Source organism: Peromyscus maniculatus, chromosome 8, assembly GCF_049852395.1.
Source record: "Peromyscus maniculatus bairdii isolate BWxNUB_F1_BW_parent chromosome 8, HU_Pman_BW_mat_3.1, whole genome shotgun sequence".
NCBI classification, from domain to species: Eukaryota; Metazoa; Chordata; class Mammalia; order Rodentia; family Cricetidae; genus Peromyscus; species Peromyscus maniculatus.
Window position 1 is genome coordinate 107,007,247 of NC_134859.1, and position 17,885 is coordinate 107,025,131.

Below are 17,885 nucleotides of genomic sequence, written 5' to 3' on the forward strand. Positions count from 1 at the left end.
GCTGACGGAACTTCCGGGTCTGGGCTGGTTTTCATTTCTCATGGAAGATGATGGCTTCTTTGGGCTGGGCCTGTCTGGGCGTCAGGCATCTTCCCGGTCACCGCGCCCCGACACCTGCGCGCTCTGCCGCCCGCGGCCACTAGGCGGCGCAGCGAGAACGCACTGCTGGACTCCGGCGCCTACGCAGGAGGCCGCGTCACGTGGTCCGCGCGGCCAGCCCCGCCCACGGACCACATGACCCCCGCTATCCAGCTTGGCTGGGGGGCTGCGGCAAGGAAGGCGATTGCGCAGGTGAGCTGGGCGAGCTGGGCGAGCTGGTGCAGGCCGTCTGAGGCCCAGGCCCGAGGGGCTCCGGAGGAGCGGCCTTCTTCTGGCAGGCGCGGCCGACCACCAGTGAGTTCCTGCTTGGGAGAATCGAGCAGAGAAACCGAGATAGGTGGGACCCCCGACCCCCGACCCCCGACTCAGGCAGCCGCGGTCAGTGACCTTTTAGTAACGCATCAGGCTTCGGCCAGGTCCCGTGTTCTAATTCGTGCCCTCAGTGCTAGGTGGGCAAAGCTGTGTGTGTATATGTCTCTCAGGGGGAAACTGAGGCACAGAGAGACCGTGTCCGGTATCTGAAAGCTTGGGTTTGGACTCGCCTGTGCCTGGTGGCGCTGCGGATCCAGCATCTTTCCAAAAGCAAGTTTGGGTCTCCAGATTAGCAGTGGCGTCTTATCTTTGGTTCCTTCCCCATTTCTTTCTTTCTTTCTTTCTTTTTTTTTTTTTTTTTCTCTCTCTGAAATGTGGAGCTGAGAAAACAGGCCTGAGCCATCTGGTCTCTGTGTCTGAGACTTTGTTCTGATGTACGCGTTTCCCAGTTGCGCCCCGGGGCCTCCTTGGAAGGCCCTGGAAGATGCAGATGCCCACCCTGCCCTGTCTGAACCTGTGAGCGTCATTGGATGCTGAATCATGATCAGCGTCACATGTGTGGAAGGGCCAGGTGGAGCTGGAGCTGCGCAGTAAAGACAGAGCGGGTCTCTGGCTCATGCTTGGTCTCCCCAGTGGTTAACTGTCTTTCTGTTGCTAGTCTGGAGGCTCGGGTCCCTAGTAGCTTTATGGCTGCTGGGCACCCTGAAAGACCATGATTGGAGGGTTGGATGCCCACCCAAGCATCCCACCTCCCACGGGAGGCTAGAGATCACACACCGTGGCTGCTGATTTCCTCAGTCATGCCTGCGTAAGGGGAAGGTCCACAGGAGCAAACAGAGCTGGATGTGATCTCCAGTGCCTGGACACAGCATGTGGGAGGTGCTGGCAGGAATCCAAGGTCATAGCAGGTTTAAGGCAAGCCTGGGCTACTGGAGACCCTAACTCGGAGCGACAGCCAAGCGGCTCCAGAGAGCACCCCAGATGGTCCACGTGTTGCAGGGACACTCCCACCTGTTCCCAACTCATTTCTTCTCTCCAGCTGTTCTTGCATTGCAGCTAAAAAAACAAAACAAAACAAAACCAGTAAGCGTAAGAGAAGTGCTTTTGTGAGTTCTGAGATGTTCCAGTGAGTTCCAAACCTGGTAAAGGGGTCCTCGGGACCACCAGGTCGGTAGCCGGCCCATCAGAGGTGCTGGTGGTAACCTGAGGTTTGTAGCCGCTGTGTAAGTGTGGTAGAGCCCCAGCTTCGAGGAGTCCACCTGACTGTAGTTAGATCAGGCCTGACATGGGTTGCAGTTCGCCACACACATACACACACACACACATACACTTGTAGGTGACTGGAGAGCTGGGGAGTCACTTGCAGGAGAGAGAAAATCACAGATATTATGGGTAAAAATTTAACCGTCAACCTGGAGAACCCCGACTCACTGGTGGCCACAGGTGAACCCCAGGTGCTGGTCAGAATAGTCACAGCTGGCCCTTCTGCAACCAGGCCACCGTCTCCTGAGTGTGTCTGGCGACCCAGAGGACCTCTAGTACCTCCCACCGTGCTGGGCCCTGCTGTGTCCTCACCACATCCGGAACTGAGCCCAGCTTCTGCCCAGGCCCCATTTCCAGAAAAGCCCACACTCCTCTGTGGCCAGTTGTAGCTGGAGAACCCTGTGACCTGGGCTCTTCACCCCACTTCCTTTCTTCCTCTCCTTGGGGTTAGACTGGGTGGTTCCAGCTACACTGCTCACCCCTTTTCTCTCACAGAGAGGATGTCTGGATAAAGTCCTGGCTCCCTTTCCCATCAGTCTGTACAGGGCTGTGGGGCCCGTGTGGGGCCCGTGTGGGGCCCGTGTCTGCAGCAACCCCTCTGCCTCTGAGGAGTCTCGTCTCCTGTACCTGGCTTGTGCCTTCTTCACTGTTGCAGTGGAGGGAGATACCCTGACTGCCTGTTTTCACTGGCTCTGTGTGGGGGTGCTGCTGTGAGAATGCACCCAGGGCCCTCTGACCCCCACCCACATTGACACCGGTTCCTCCTCTCCTCAGGCCTCCAGGACTGCTCATGCTGCTGCGGGCCAACAGGCTTTCACCATGAACATGAGGAAGCCACTCTGCTCTAACTCCGTGATTGGGGTCTGCACCCTCATCTTCTTGGTTTCTGCTGTTATTGTGGGCCACCTCATGCTCCGTGACTTCATGCTGCTTCCGCAGGACTTTCATGAGTCCTCTCCAGGACTGCAGAAGACCTTCAGAGCTCACCACTGGGAAGGTTACGGGCCAAGGCCCCAGCGCCTCCAGAAGCACCCCGACCATCCCGCAGCGGTGCCCATGCAGTGTGACGTGCCCCCCAACAGCCGCTTTGACTGCGCCCCGGACAAGGGCGTCTCCCGGGAGCAGTGCGAGGCTCGTGGCTGCTGCTATGCCCCAGCAGGGCCGGTGCGGAAGGGGTCGCTGATAGGGCAACCCTGGTGTTTCTTCCCTCCCAGTTACCCCAGCTACCGGCTAGAGAACCTGAGCGCTACAGAGACGGGGTACACAGCCACCCTGACCCGAACCAGGCCAACCTTCTTCCCAAAGGATGTGCTGAGCTTACAGCTGGACGTGTTGATGGAGACAGATAGCCGCCTCCACTTCATGGTGGGTGTGGGTGTGGTAGACCCTGGATAGAGCTGGGTCACCAAGAGGGCCTGGGAAAAGACAGCCCCATGCAGAAAGAGGGCCAGGCAGAGCAGAGGGTAGGTGTGAGGACAGGTGACTCATTTTCCCAAGGGTGAGAGACAAGCTGATTCCTGGGGCTCACTGGCCACCAGCCCAGCCAAGTTGGAGAGTGATAAAACAAACACCTTCCCTCCACCTCTGACTTCCACAGCGCGCACACACACACACACACACACACACACGCACGCACGCACGCACGCACGCACGCACACACACACGTACACGCACACGCACGCACGCATGCACACGCAAACATACACAAACACGCACACGCACAGAGATAAATACAAAAAATTAAAAACTATTTGTGGGGCCTGGTACGTAGCTCAGTGGTAGCACATGTAGCATATCCTTGGCATGTTCAGGGCCTGAGTTTGATCCCCAGAAGTGAAAAGAAATTTTTTTGAGAAACTAGTCATGCTTGTAGCTGCAGCGTTTAGGAGGCTGTAGCAAGAGGATTTCCGTGAGGGAAACGTTAGCCTAGGCTTCATAGTGAGTTCCAGGCTGGCCCAGGCTACAGAGTGAGACCCTGCCTCAAAAATTAATTAACTTATTAAAAAGATAAGCCAAGGGGAAAAAAGAACACACACACAATTGTTGACTGTTTATCTGGAGTTCAAGTTTAGTGAGCGGTCTGCTTCTGGCAGCCCCGGTGAGGTCTCCTCTGCTCCAGTTAATAGCTGAGTAAACTGAGGCCCATAGCTACACAGAGTGCAGCTACCCCAGGAGGGACCCGCGCTGACTGACCGTCCTACAGCCGTGTCAGGAGAGGGGATTCCGGTGAGCGGAGGAGCCGTCACAGAAGGGTCACCTGCTCCCTCACTGTCTCTTCTCTCCTAGATCAAAGATCCCACTAATAAACGCTACGAAGTGCCCCTGGAGACCCCGCGTGTCCTGAGCCAGGCACCATCCCCTCTCTATAGCGTGGAATTCTCAAAGGAGCCCTTTGGACTGATTGTTCGCCGGAAGCTAGATGGCCGGGTGCTGTGAGTACCTGGAATTGTGACCCTACCCTGGGTTGACAGGGACATGGTGGCCCCTCAGGCCTCATCCCTGGCTCTGCTGTCTACCTGCCCCTGCCCCGGGCTAGTCTGTTTTCCTTTGCTGTGATAAACACCACGTGAGCAAAGGCTTTATTTCATCTTACAGCTCTCAGGTCACACCCCATCGCTGCAGGAAGTCAGGGCAGGCACTTGTGACTTGCTTAGCTTGCTTTCTTATCTGTCCCAGGACCACCAGCCCCAGGGTGGTACCACCCACAGTGTGCTGGGCCCTCCCACATCAGTCAATCAAGACCATGCTCCCACAGGATTGCATACAGGCCAATCTGATGGAAGTATTTCCTCCATTGAGAGTCATTCCCTCTTCCCGGATGACCCTAACTCTATCAAGTTGACAAAAACCAACCCCCAGAGCCCTCTTCCCTTTGTGGCCCACCACGCATGCATCCGTGACCTACGGTTGAGTGCTCACCCAGTCTTGGCTTGGTGCTACTACATTGGGTCTCAGAGGTTCCCTCCGTGGCCTCCCAGTGAGATGCATGGCAGTGTGGAGATGGCGTCATTGCTACAACGGCAGTGTTCAGCACATCCCAAATGACTCGCCATAAAGGAGACCCGCCCAGGCCACAGTGGCGCCCCCTGCAGGTGGCATGCACCCCCTGCAGGTGGCGAGCCCGGTGGCCTTTTGTTTATCAAATACACATCTCTTCCTGTGCACGCTACTGTTGACTCACTTCATCTCCGTAAATAGCCTGTGTTGTCACGGCCCTCATTGTACGGACAAGAGCACAGGCCCAGGAGGGGCTGGCGGGACAGAGCTAGGCTAGGGGACAGAGTGTTCCTGCCATCAGCCTCTCTTGGGATTGTGTCCGTCTGGTGCCGTGTCTCCTTGACAGGACCTCATGTCTGGGCTACTGTGTCCTCTGACCTGGGGTAACGTGGGCCCCTCGGAGCACACCTGCTCTGGCTTTTCCCACTGTCTTCAGGTATTGAGAGCTGCTGGTCATTGTGTGGCCGTTGTCCCAGGGTTGGCCTGATGCAGAGCTGGTGAGGCCACTCTGTCCCTCCCCAACCCTTCCCTCTGAAGGATCCATCACCCTGGGTTTGTGTGGCCTGGGATCCAAGGGTCCCTGATGTCTGCCCACAGGCTGAACACTACCGTGGCCCCCCTGTTCTTCGCTGACCAGTTCCTACAGCTGTCCACGTCACTGCCCTCCCAGCACATCACAGGCCTCGCTGAGCACCTCAACCCGCTCCTGCTCCGAACCGAATGGACTCGGATCACCCTCTGGAACCGGGACATGGCACCCTTGGTAAGAGATGAGCAGAGGGCGGGAGTGTGGAGGCTGGGGTCCTGGGTACGAGATGCTGTCTCTTGTCACCCCAGCAAGGTGCCAACCTCTATGGGTCACACCCTTTCTACCTGGCACTGGAGGACGGTGGCTTGGCTCACGGTGTCTTCCTGCTAAACAGCAATGCCATGGGTGAGTCACCAGACGGGGCCTCCTGAGTGGTCCTTCCGTGGGGGAGTTTGAGGCTCTGCCTGCTCCAGAGGGCCCGAATCCAGTGAGCAGAGTCTTCTCCTGCTCATGCCCTCTGTACCTAAGGAGGTCTGGGGGGTTCCCCGGGCTCATCTGCCCCCATCCTCCCGGCCTTGCTAAGCTGGGCTCAGAAGAGCCGCTCCTCTCCCTCCCTGCGGGCTCTTCCAGCCTTTGTACTGAAGAGCCCCTCACTCTGCAGGGGCTCGTCTGGGGGGACTCTTTGCTGAGCCCAGGCCGCTTTCTTCCAGACGTGATCCTGCAGCCCAGCCCGGCCCTCACCTGGAGGTCAACAGGAGGGATCTTGGATGTGTACGTGTTCCTAGGCCCAGAGCCCAGGAGCGTTGTGCAGCAGTACCTGGATGTTGTAGGTAGGGCATGCTCTGTCCACTGACCTCAGACCCCTGGCCCCTGACCCTTGTCCCCAGTCCCTGCTCACTTGTAGTACTGGCCTGCAGGATACCCCTTCATGCCGCCATACTGGGGCCTGGGTTTCCACCTCTGCCGCTGGGGCTATTCCTCCACTGCCATCATCCGCCAGGTGGTGGAGAACATGACCAGAACGCACTTCCCCCTGGTGAGTGGGAGTCAGGGTGGGGCAGCCCCAGCTTCCGGACTGTCGATTCCCGATCTCAGCTACAGCTCCCCTCCCACGCCGCAGGATGTGCAGTGGAATGACCTGGACTACATGGACGCCCGCAGGGACTTCACCTTCAACCAGGACGGCTTTGCGGACTTCCCAGAAATGGTTCGCGAGCTCCACCAGGGTGGCCGGCGGTACATGATGATAGTGGTGAGCAGATCTGGGTGCAGCCCACACAATCTCTGAGTCTTTGATGGTAAGGGAATGTCTGGAGGTTTGCAGCCTTAGTGTCTGCTGGCCAGGGTCCTGGAAGTACCTGTGTCACGCTTAGGACTCTGGTCGTGAGCTGCTTGAACTGCTATAAAGCCCAAGACCGGGGCCATAACAAGCTAGTACTGGGCAAAGTACCTAGATGTGGTTTGTGTGTCTCCTGGCCCTGCTTCTCTCTCAGACCAGCTCTGTCCATGTGTAAGGAAGCAGACTTGCCTCCTGTCTGTCGCCACAGCTGGAGGGGGCCAGGGGCTGTCCTAGCTGTGGGCTCCGCCCAACCCTGGCCAGAGAAATGGGGTCCAAGAAGGCCAAACAGCCACTGCCATGGGACCTCCTTCAGCAGAGGAGGCCAAGCTGTGGGAGGTTTAGTTAAGAGGACCACACCTGCCTCATCATCGCCACAAGGACGGTGAACAGCAGTTACTTGCCACGGGCAGAGTCAGCGAAGACCACACACGAGTTAGGCAACCTCTCTGCCCCTGAGCTACACCCTTAACTCTCTGACCAGGCAGGCCTTGAACTCATAATCCTCCTGTTTTAGCTTTCCAAGCAGCTGGGATGACAGGCCTGTATCACAAGAAAGGCAAGCACCATCATGCCTGGGTAGTTTTTTTTGTTGTTGTTGTTTTTTTTGTTTTGTTTTTTTTTTTTTTTTTTTTTTTTTTTTTTTTTTTTGGTCTTTTTTAAAAAAGTAAATGGAGGCTGGAAAGATGGCTCAGCAGTTAAGAGCACACTGTTCTTGAAGAGGACAGAGTTCAGTGCCTGGTACCATGTCAACTAGCTCACCACTGCGCGCGCACACACACACACACACAAATAATAAGTTGGACATTGTGGCATACACCTTAAATCCCAGCACTCGGGAGGCAGAGGCAGGTGGACCTCTGAGTTAAGGCCAGCCTGGTCTACAGTGTGAGTTCCAGGACAGCCAGGGCTACACAGAGAAACCCTGTCTTGAGAAACAAAACAAAATAAAACAAAACAAAAATAAAAGAAGCAAACAGCGGACAGTTCTCTTGAACTCTGGAAGGTCAGGGGACGGGCGGATCGTGCCTCCAGATTCACCTCCAGCTCCCAGTAAGCTCCCCGGACTGGCCAACTGTGTGCTGTTGTCGTGTCCCATCCTGTCCCTGCCTCTTCTTCCCCAGGACCCGGCCATCAGCAGTTCAGGCCCTGCTGGGAGTTACAGGCCCTATGATGAGGGTCTTCGGAGGGGCGTGTTCATCACCAATGAGACTGGGCAGCCACTGGTTGGGAAGGTAGTGTGGGGGACGGGGACTGTGATCAGGGGGACAGAGTAGCTGTCCAGGGACAGGCTCAGATTCAGAAGCTACCACGTCCAGTGGAACAGAGGGAAGTGGGGGGTCCTCACTGAGGGTGATGGTAACTCCTGTGAAACTCCTGGGATTTCCAAAGTGGTGGGGGACTGGTGGGGGGTGATCTCAGGCATGAGCAGCTGGGCCTAGCTCAGGCCTAGCAAATTTCTCATGAGGCCTTGGGGGTCTCCCTTGTCCTCCTTGTCCCTGGGGCCCTTCTGGGAGTTCTGAATCCCAACCTCCCCATCCTAAGGTGTCCCTAGCTGTGGGAAGGGCAGGCTTGGGGCTGTGTCCGATGGTGGGAGCTCCATTGGGGTTGTCCCAACTTCTTCCCAATGCTTCATCTGCTCCATGGCTTTGTGTGTAGGGCCAGCCCTTGCTCTCCTGAGGCTGAGGCCTCACAGGGCCGTGGTGCGGTATCTATGTGGGACTGGTTCTCACCTCTGGACTCTTGTTCAGGTATGGCCTGGATTCACCGTCTTCCCCGATTTCACCAACCCTGAGACCCTTGACTGGTGGCAGGACATGGTGTCTGAGTTCCACGCCCAGGTGCCCTTTGATGGAATGTGGATTGTAAGTATATCCCCATCCCTGGGCACACACCTAGTCTCTGGGGACCAACCCAGCTCTACATCTTTGGCCTCTTACAGGACATGAACGAACCATCCAACTTCATTAGAGGCTCCCAGCAGGGTTGCCCTGACAACGAACTGGAGAACCCTCCCTATGTGCCCGGTGAGCCCGCTTGCCTGTCTGGAGTGGGGACGGTGCTGGAGTAGTGGCCTGGACCAGGGAGGGCCCCTTTGTGGTTCGGACGATGCAAAGCCCTGGGTTTCATCCAGCAGCAGGCAGAGCAGCCAGCAGGACAGAGGGAAGAAACCCAACCGAGGCCACAGACACTCACATGTAGCCAGTGCCTGAGGGGAAGGGCTTGGGCTCAGATGGGCAGACACTGGGGATGCAGCAAGAGCAGGCGGATATGGAGGCTGTAGGTTTGCAGAGGATCGTCTCTGGCACCGCCTGCTCTGTCTTTGGAATAGCGGAGGTGTACAGTGACATGCAACAAGCATCATGGGCCAGTGGGCCAGCTTCAGGAGGCTCTGTCCTGGGCTGACCCCAAGGAGGTGTCAGTCTGAGCAGAGGTTGTGGGCAAAGGAGAGCGCGTGGAGCCCTGGAAACCAGTAACCTAGTCCTTCTCTCGCCCAGGGGTGGTTGGCGGGTCCTTGCAGGCAGCCACGCTCTGTGCCTCCAGCCGCCAGTTCCTCTCCACACACTACAATCTGCACAACCTGTACGGCTTGACGGAAGCCATCGCCTCCAACAGGTGAGGCTGTGCCCTGTGCAGCCCGCCCGCCCGCCCGGCCGCCCGGCACTCACAGTGGGGGCTGAGAGGTGAGCTGGCTCCCGTCAGGGTCATGGAGCACCCATGGGCCTGCGATGCCTGCGCATTCCTGCCCAACTGGTCACTGCTCTCCACTCCAGCTTGGAGCCGGCCTCTGCACAAGACGTCCTGGATGTTAAGTGGGTAGGGAATGCCCCCTAGGGGACTCCATGAGTCCAGCAAGGCTCAGTGTGGTGGCTCACCTGTGGATGACACGGAGTCGCTGGGCCAGGGCTGACTGTGCCTAGCATACTTTGGTGGTGGTCTCTGTCTTCCCCATCCATTCTGTCCTTTTCCTGAACAGTAGTTCCTTCTAGCCACGGTCCCCTCGCCCCTGGCCCCTGGTGTTCTGTGCCAGCACACCAGGTGGTGGGTGTGTGGTACTCAGAGGAGCCCAGTTCTCTGTTCCCCTCCCACTCAGGGCCCTAGTGAAGACTCGGGGCACACGACCCTTTGTGATCTCCCGCTCAACCTTCGCTGGCCACGGCCGGTACGCTGGCCACTGGACAGGGGATGTGTGGAGCACCTGGGAGCACCTTTCTTACTCTGTGCCAGGTGGGTACACAATGCCTGGAGGGCACTGGGGTCCAGTCTGGGGGCTGTGTGTTCCGGGCTGAGCCCTCAGATAGTATTGAGCTGGCTTGGGGACCTGTTGCCATCTCATGTGGGGAGTGAAGCCTGCTGGTCCCTACTCAGTTGTGCAAACCTGCTCACCTGTGTCCCCTTCCTCCTCAGTGTCCCTGTGTCCAGTTCCCCTGACCAGTGCTTGAAAAGCCCCAGAATCTCGTTTCTCACAGTTGTTCTCTGGTGACCCCATCCTGAGATACAGAGACACCTGCTCTATTTGCAAAAAGGAATTTGATTTTTGTTCCAAGAACTCGGATGCCATTTGGCCCACATTAGGTCACAGAAGTCAGGAGCCCTGGAGAACAGACTAGGGAAGGAGGGGAGCCAGGGCACCACATGGGCAGCTAAGAGCCTTGACTAAGAGTCTAGAGATTCTGACTTAGGGAAGACTGGCTTCTTCTGTGGAGGATATGTCCACAGACCTATGAAGGACCCCAGCTAGCTGAGCTCTCAGAGGTCAGCTGTCACCTCTGCCCTGTGGGCGTCACCTCTGCCCTGTGGGCGTCACCTCTGCTCTGTGGACGTCACCTCTGCCCTGTGGGCTGAAGCTCACTCCAGGGAGGCCTGGCAGGCCAGGAGCCGGACTTAGAACTGCCTTGCAGAGCTGGGGTCTGGACTTGCTCCCTTCTCTTTGGGGCTCAGGTCTCCCATGAGCTGAAGTACTGAGCTGAGTTCTAGCTGCTTCCAGGGTCAGGTGTGACACAGAGAAGTCTCCAGGGCCCCAGGCTGCCCACCGGCTCCCCAGCTCTAAGGAGACACCGAGAAAAGCCAGTGCAGCAGAGGGAGACTGGGGGTTGGCACTGGGCTGAACATCAGGAGCCCATCCACCCCTTAGCAGTCAGGGGGACGCCCAGCCTGGCTTGTCTGTGAGTGTCCTGAGGCCACCATAGCAGAGGGCAGCGTTTGGGGCGTTAATGTAGCGGAATCCGTCCACTGACTGCCAGACCCCGGGTCCGCAGTCCAGGAGTGGCAGGGCCGCACCGCCTTGCACAGAGGTGTGACTGGGTGCCCCTGCACAGCCTTGTGGACCTTCCTGGGCATCTCACTGCATTACTATGGGCTTCACCTCTGTCCTGGCAGGGCTGCCTACCCACGGGACCTTATCTTCACTGGCATTTTCCTCTGAGGAGGACATCAGCTATGTTAGAATAGGACCACACCAACCACTTCACCTTAGTACCAATACTTGGAAAAGTTCCTGTTTCCAAATAGGTCACTGTCACACACCCTGTGCCACCATACACTGGGCTCTGGTCTGCTCTGCTGACCCCAGGTGGGAAGCACAGAGGCCAGTGGGCTCTTGATGGATGATGGTGAGGTTAAGTTTGACCCGCCCGGCAGGCCTGCCTGTCCAGTCTTGGTAACTGGTGTCCCTCTGCCTCTGCACTCTCAGAAATCCTGCAGTTTAACCTGCTAGGCGTGCCCCTGGTCGGGGCGGACATCTGTGGCTTCCTGGGAAACGCATCAGAGGAGCTGTGTGTACGCTGGACCCAGTTGGGGGCCTTCTACCCCTTCATGCGGAACCACAATGACCTCAATAGCATGGTAGGAGGGGCGGCAGGGGGCCCCCACCCACCAAGACCCTGTCCTGACTAATCCCATACCTGCTGGAGGAGCCCAGGCCATGCTGTCCTCTCCACACAGGATGGAGCCATAGGTTCTTGGGGTTGATTGACCCCTGGCCTAGGAACCCAGAGACGTCCTGTTCTAGTGCACTTTCTCATTGCTGTGAGAAACACACATGACCAGAAGCAGCTTGGGGCAGGAAGGGTTTATCTTCCAGTTCACGTCATGAAGGGAAGTCAGGGCAGGAACTGACGAAGAGACCAGGGAAGGCTTTTTAATACATCCCAGGCCCACCTACCCAGGTGGTACCACCCATGGTGGACTGGGCCCTCCCACATCAATCTTAAGTAAGAAAATGCCCCTCCCACTTGCCTGTAGGCCAGTAGGGTGGAGGCATTTTCTCAGTGGAGGTTCCCTCTTCCCAGATGATGCCAGCTTGTGTCAAGTTGACGAAAAGCTAATCAGCGCGCCTCCTTTCCCTGTCTGCCCACACAGCCTCAGGAGCCGTACAGGTTCAGCGAGACAGCTCAGCAGGCCATGAGGAGGGCCTTCACTTTGCGCTACGCCCTCCTGCCCTACCTGTACACGCTCTTCCACGGTGCCCACACCAGAGGGGACACAGTGGCCCGGGCTCTCTTCCTGGAGTGAGTCACCTGGGTCCGGGAATGACATCTTACATGGGTCCGGGAGGGGGGGGCTGACCAGAAGTCTGCTGATGCCAGGGAACCTCCTCCCACTATGGTCAGTGTTCCCACAACCCAAGCTGGCTGCAGCTGAGTGTGACCAGTGTGCCCTGTGCCCTCAGGCCTCCTAGACCTCAGCTCAGGGCCAGGACATGTGGAGTACGGAAAACTGGCTGGGGTCCCGGCCAGGCTTGCTGGCTGGCAAAGCTCTGATGAGGTAGTCATGAGTGAGCCATTTGGGGGTGGCTCAAGGGAGGAGGAGAAGCCCGAGATGCCCCGTCTGTATCCCCAGACCGGACTCTGCTCACGTAGACGTTGCTTGTGATCTCTCCAGTGGGCAGACAGCGGAAGGTTCTTGGGTAGAAAAGGCAAGTAGCTCACTCTGAGAAGTCAGCATCATCCCTACCACAGACAGATAAGTTCCAGACAGACTAGGTGGCTAACCAGTTAGGCTGGGCAACGGCCCAGCTGGTCAAGTGCTTGCCTTGCAGGCACGGGATTCAAGCTTGATCCCCAGTGTTCATGTTAAAAAGCTGGGTGTGCAACATGAGGGTGGTGGCGCACGCCTTTAATCCCAGCACTCGGGAGGCAGAGGCAGGCGGATCTCTGTGAGTTCAAGGCCATCCTGGTCTACAGAGCGAGATCCAGGACAGGCACCAAAACTACACAGAGAAACCCTGTCTCAAAAAACAAAACAATAACAAAAAACTGGATGTGTGGAATGAGGGTTTGGTGGCGCACACCTTTAATCCCAGCACTCAGGAGGCAGAGGCAGGAGGATTGCTGTGAGTTCAAGGACAGACTTGTCTACAGAGTGAGTTCCAGGACAACCAAGGCTACACAGAGAAACCCTGTCTCGAAAAACAAAAACAAACAAACAAACAAAAGAATTGTTCTGGACTCTGGCACAGAGCTTGAAGTTTCCCAGAGACGGGATTCCTGACTGTTCCTGCAGCTCGTCTCCAGACCCTCATGCCTGTCTCTCCTGTGAAGGTTCCCTGAGGATCCCAACACCTGGACTGTGGACCGCCAGCTCTTGTGGGGGTCAGCCCTGCTCATCACACCTGTGCTTGAACCTGGGAAAACTGAAGTGACTGGCTACTTCCCCGAGGGCACGTGGTACAGCCTGCAGATGGTGAGTCCTGAGGTTCCTCCTATACAGAAGTGGTGGGTAGTCACAGGGTGGCCATGCCTTCCTGGCCTGTCAGTGACATACTGAGTCCTTACCTGGTGCCCCTAGTGTACCAGCTCTTTGCTGTAACCCCCTCTGCCAGCGGACGCAGTGAAGACTGGAGAGGGTAGCTTCCAGGCCCCCACAGCCATCGAGGCCGGGCCAGACCTACCCTGCTCAGTCCTACACTGAGTCCACCCCTGGGTGCTACCTGGGACCCTTCTGATGTGACCCGGTCCTCTAGGTACCAGTGGAAGGTCTTGGCAGCCTCCCATCTCCACCATCGTCTCCTCCGTCACCCCTCCGATCTGCTGTCCACAGCAAGGGCGAGTGGCTGACGCTTGAAGCCCCACTGGACACCATCAATGTGCACCTGAGGGCAGGCTACATCATACCACTACAGGTACCCAGACCCAGCAGCTCCGGGCCTCGGGGAGGGGGGCGGGGAGCAAGCACAGGGCACAGTCTGCCTTCCCTCATTGGAGCTCTGGCAGGATAAACCCCTGGTAGTCATGGAGGCACAAAAGGACTTGGCCAGGGTAGTCACCAGACATCCTGGGTTACCTAACACCTGGCCAAGACAGTCACCATAGATATCCTGGAAGTCCAAGGTATGACATGTGCCCACCCCCTTCTCAGGGACCCAGCCTCACAACCACGGAGTCCCGAAAGCAGCCCATGGCGCTGGCTGTGGCGTTAACAGAAAGCGGCGAGGCCTGTGGAGAGCTGTTCTGGGATGATGGAGAGAGCCTTGGAGTTCTGGAGCGTGGGGCCTACACACTGGTCACCTTCTTGGCCAAGAACGTGAGTGCCAGGGCCTGTCCAGGCCGGTGGGTAGAAACATGGGCGTGGGGCTGTCCTGATCTGGTGGAGGGAGGGACTGGGCCGGCGGCCACCATCCCTGAGTCAGCATGCCCTCAGGTCTGCACACAGGAGGCTATCCTGTGAGGCTTAGTGAGCCATTCGGGGGTGGGCTCGCTGTCAGTCTAAGGACACATTTTTCATCTCTCCACATGACCAGAATACCATCGTGAACAAGTTGGTACACGTGACCAAGGAGGGGGCTGACCTACAGCTGAGGAAGGTGACCATCCTGGGAGTGACCACAGCTCCTACACAGGTCCTTTCCAATGGTGTCCCTGTCTCCGATTTCACCTACAGCCCGGACAGCAAGGTGAGAGGGCAGGCTGGGGACTGGGTTCTTCCACCCTGGTAGGCATGGAAAAAGGGGGTGCTAAGGACCCCAGGGACTCACTTGGTCCGGCTATCGTGAAACATGGGGGGAGGCAGAGGACATGTGGACCTACCTCACCCCCGCCATTCCTACCTCGGGGGGCAGTGACGATGGAGGCTGAGCTGCTGAACAGAAGAACCTTGTTCCCAGTGGAGTCAGGTGCTAAGTCTGAGGCACTGGTCCCTCTCCTTGGTGGAGAGGGTGGCCTGGCATCCGCTCATCAGATGCTCGTCTCCAGAGCATGGCTGTGGGTGGGAACCTCTTGACACTCACTTTTTTCTGTCTTCCAGACCCTGGCCATCCCTGTCTCACTGCTCCTGGGGGAAGAGTTTCAGATCGATTGGTCCTAGCAGACCACACCTGTTTAGAGGCCTCTCGGTGAGGCGATGTACAGCTTTGGATGGGGGCCTGTAAGAACCTGAGTCCTGGTCTTGACACATCTTTGGTTTTTTTCCACTATGTTGCTGCTTCTGCCCTTGAGGCACTGTGTTAGGAAAGGAGTGAGGCTTGCTAGTCTGTCTGTCCCCAGCTGTCCGTCCCTGACACTAGAGAATGTGGAGCTCAGCATGGGACACTGTACCTGCACCGACAGGCCATGCAGCCACTGCGACTGTGACCCTACAGAGACAGAGCTGGTGATGCCGTCAGGGTCCTAGGACTTGAGAAACTTACTGTGAAGTGCACTTATTTAAATAAACAGGACATTTGGAACCAGCTCTCCTTCCATCACCCCATGTCGTCATATCACGCTCATGTCACTCACATCCCCAGTCATCCTCAGGTCCCCAGCATGACTCCTTCCATCACCTCAGGTCTGCTTGTCACCTCTCTAGGCACTCCCCGCCGGAGTGACTGAGAACGTCCGCTGGAGCTGGTCAGGGAGGTATTGGCGGAGACATGCCAGGGAAGGGCTTCCCAGAGTGGGGCCTGAGACCATAGCCCCAGGCAGAGATCTGTCCCCAGAAATGCAGGCCCAGGCTCCCTGGCGAGTCTGGAGCGAAGGAAGGTGTTTTATGTCTGTCACAAACTGGTAAGTGTCACTCATGCCCAAACTCTGTCACCAGGGCTGAGGGGTAGCAAGCCCAACCAAGAACCAAAAGCATGAGGACCCTGGGAGCCACTCATCTCACTGGGTCATCATGTCTGGAGTCCCTTCTAGATCTCACTGGGTCATCATGTCTGGAGTCCCTTCCAGCTGGGCCTCTTCGCCTTCGGGGAGCATCTTGTTAAGTACCTGGCTCCCAGCAGTCGTGTGGAAAGAGGAACAGGGTAGCAGCTGCCCGATCCCTCCTTGGGGTCCTAGAAAGCAGAGGCACCTGACTGACTCCTGTGGGAGTGAGTCTCTCTGCCTGTGGTTTACATCGTTTGTTCCTCCACCGCATGGAGGACCTAGCTGACAGGCATAGTTACGCTCCCCGAGTATCCAGAGAGAACGGAAGGGAAGGAGCCAAGTGGCCACAGGCATGCTGCCCCTGGCTCCCTGCTGGCCCTCACCCAAGAGCCTGTCAGGTGGTCTGGTGGAGCCATGGACTGGCCACTAACGGTGTTCCCTGGCCACTGCCCGGCCCTTTAGCACACCTTGGGCTGCTGTGAAAGGCTGGTCCTACTTAGCCTGTCCTGAGCCCTGGACGAGGAGGGGGTTTTCCTGGAAGGGACAGGGTAAGAGGCGAGGAGTGGACTGGTCCACTGGCTGAGGCCTGAGGTCTGCTCGTGTCCCACGCTGTATAATCATGAGACATGGGCAGTGCATCTGGAGAAGAGATGTGCAAAGCCTGGGACTGTGCCACCTGGTCCTTCTGACGGGGAAGGCAGCCAGGGCCTTTGCAGTCCTTTCCTTGACTATCGAGAGGCAGATCAAGCAGCTTGGGACAAGCAATGAGAAATCAGTCAAGAGCTGGCCTTTTGTCCATGCAGGCTACATCTAGGATGTTGTGAGTTCATCTCTCATTCAGCATCTGTCTTGTCCTTGTTGGTATGGCTGCCCTTGACTGTTCCATACTTTTCCTATTTTCTTTCATTCCAACATTACTTCCTAGAGGGAAGGTTCCAGAAGCTCCTGAAACAAGGTTCATAGGGCCTCCCGAAAAGATATGTAGCAGTAACAGCTACCAGATAGGAAACTCTCTAAACCAGCTGAGCTGGCTTGCGGTCTGTAGTCTGGGGACACAGCTCTCTGCATGCTGGGGTGGGCTTTTCTGTAATGCAACTGCCTTCAAGTCACCCATTGTCAGTAACCCCAATAAACCCTGCTCTGTTAAGCTGGACTCGGTGTTTGCTCCCGGGAAGTCACACAGTACAGGGACAGACATGCCACCATGTTCATAACTGGGCCTTTTTATTTTTCATCTATCATGGGTCCATGTAAGTCTGACACAACTATTCCAGTCCACGTCGAGAACAAACCCAGAGGGTGATAGGGAACTTCCTAAGGGAAGAATGTGGTTTTTGCTGTGGTGCTTCCTATCCCAGCAGCAGTGCGGGACGGTTACCTCCCCCCCCCCCCCATCAGGATCCATCATCTTCTCCCACACATGAAGTACTTCCCCCCATCAGGATCCATCATCTTCTCCCACACATGCAGTACCTCCCCACATCAGGAGTCATCTTCCTCCACCACACATGCATTTTCGGAAGGGATGCACACAGACTAGTGAGGGAGTAAGGGGATGACACATGCTTAGCCAGCATCAGCCCAATCACCCTGGCACCAATGGGATGCCATGTTACAGCCAGATCACCCTCACATTGCAGGCTGAACTCACAACGGCTTGACTTCAGCACTTGTGGAGAGCGTGTGGAGGTGCCCACTGTGATCCTCACTACCAACTGCCCCACACCAAGCAGCTCTCACCAGGCTCATATGCCACCCATGTCTTCTCCAGCAACATCCGTTCAAATATCCCCCTCCCATGCTGGGCCATCTAACCCTTGCACAGTGCTGCTTTTCGATCCCTGGCAGAACACATTTCCATAGTGCCGGTGGCTTCTAGTAACAAATCAATTCTGCCACAGGTACCTGGCTGGCCAGTCAGTGTCAGAGGCTGTTGGCAGACTGGGCTACCATTTAAGGGGAGGTGTCCCCTGCCAGCTGCAGTCCACCCTCATCTTCAAGGCTCCCCTCAGACCCTGCCCCGACCCGAGCACATGCAGTCGAGGCTCCTGACCTTCCCAGGACGTGAGTGGGTGGGTAAACCCCAGGGTGATGTGACAACTGCAGTGTCCACAACTTAAAGAACCACCAACAGGCTCTCGGCAAACTCCAGGTGGCCAGGTGACAAGCGCCTCATGTGGTCTCCCGGTTTGGGCTTCACTTTTCCACTTCTGTGCCATCTGAAGACGTTTAGTCCCCACAAGTCCACGTCAGAGCTCTTTTTCTACCCATCTTAAACTTCTGC

At 56.9% G+C, this 17,885-nt stretch overlaps 1 protein-coding gene across 3 annotated transcripts; it reads left to right on the forward strand.

Moving 5' to 3' along the window:
• Positions 1 to 15: 15 nt before the first annotated feature.
• Positions 16 to 15,201, forward strand: Gaa (alpha glucosidase). 3 transcript variants are annotated; one of them, XM_006990284.4, is made up of 20 exons: positions 16 to 291; positions 2,449 to 3,039; positions 3,961 to 4,106; positions 5,269 to 5,434; positions 5,509 to 5,605; positions 5,911 to 6,030; positions 6,118 to 6,236; positions 6,321 to 6,452; positions 7,661 to 7,771; positions 8,288 to 8,401; positions 8,479 to 8,563; positions 9,035 to 9,152; positions 9,631 to 9,764; positions 11,230 to 11,381; positions 11,898 to 12,046; positions 13,079 to 13,220; positions 13,501 to 13,659; positions 13,896 to 14,060; positions 14,278 to 14,430; positions 14,781 to 15,201. In XM_006990284.4, the coding sequence occupies exons 1-20, from the start codon at positions 235 to 237 to the stop codon at positions 14,838 to 14,840; spliced, it is 2,970 nt and encodes a 989-aa protein (XP_006990346.1). In that variant the 5' UTR covers positions 16 to 234; the 3' UTR covers positions 14,841 to 15,201. The 3 variants fall into 3 exon arrangements, with proteins under 3 accessions (XP_006990346.1, XP_006990347.1, XP_006990348.2); XM_006990285.4 differs by having other exon boundaries at positions 201 to 436; XM_006990286.4 differs by having other exon boundaries at positions 215 to 393.
• The last annotated feature ends 2,684 nt before the right edge of the window (positions 15,202 to 17,885 follow it).

Coding starts and splice junctions, on each gene's coding strand:
- Gaa (XM_006990286.4), top strand. CDS start 235: ATGACCCCCGCTATCCAGCTTGGCTGGGGGGCTGCGGCAAGGAAGGCG. Junction 9,765..11,229: donor CCTTTCTTACTCTGTGCCAG/GTGGGTACACAA, acceptor CTGCACTCTCAG/AAATCCTGCAGTTTAACCTG. Junction 12,047..13,078: donor GCCCGGGCTCTCTTCCTGGA/GTGAGTCACCTG, acceptor TCTCCTGTGAAG/GTTCCCTGAGGATCCCAACA.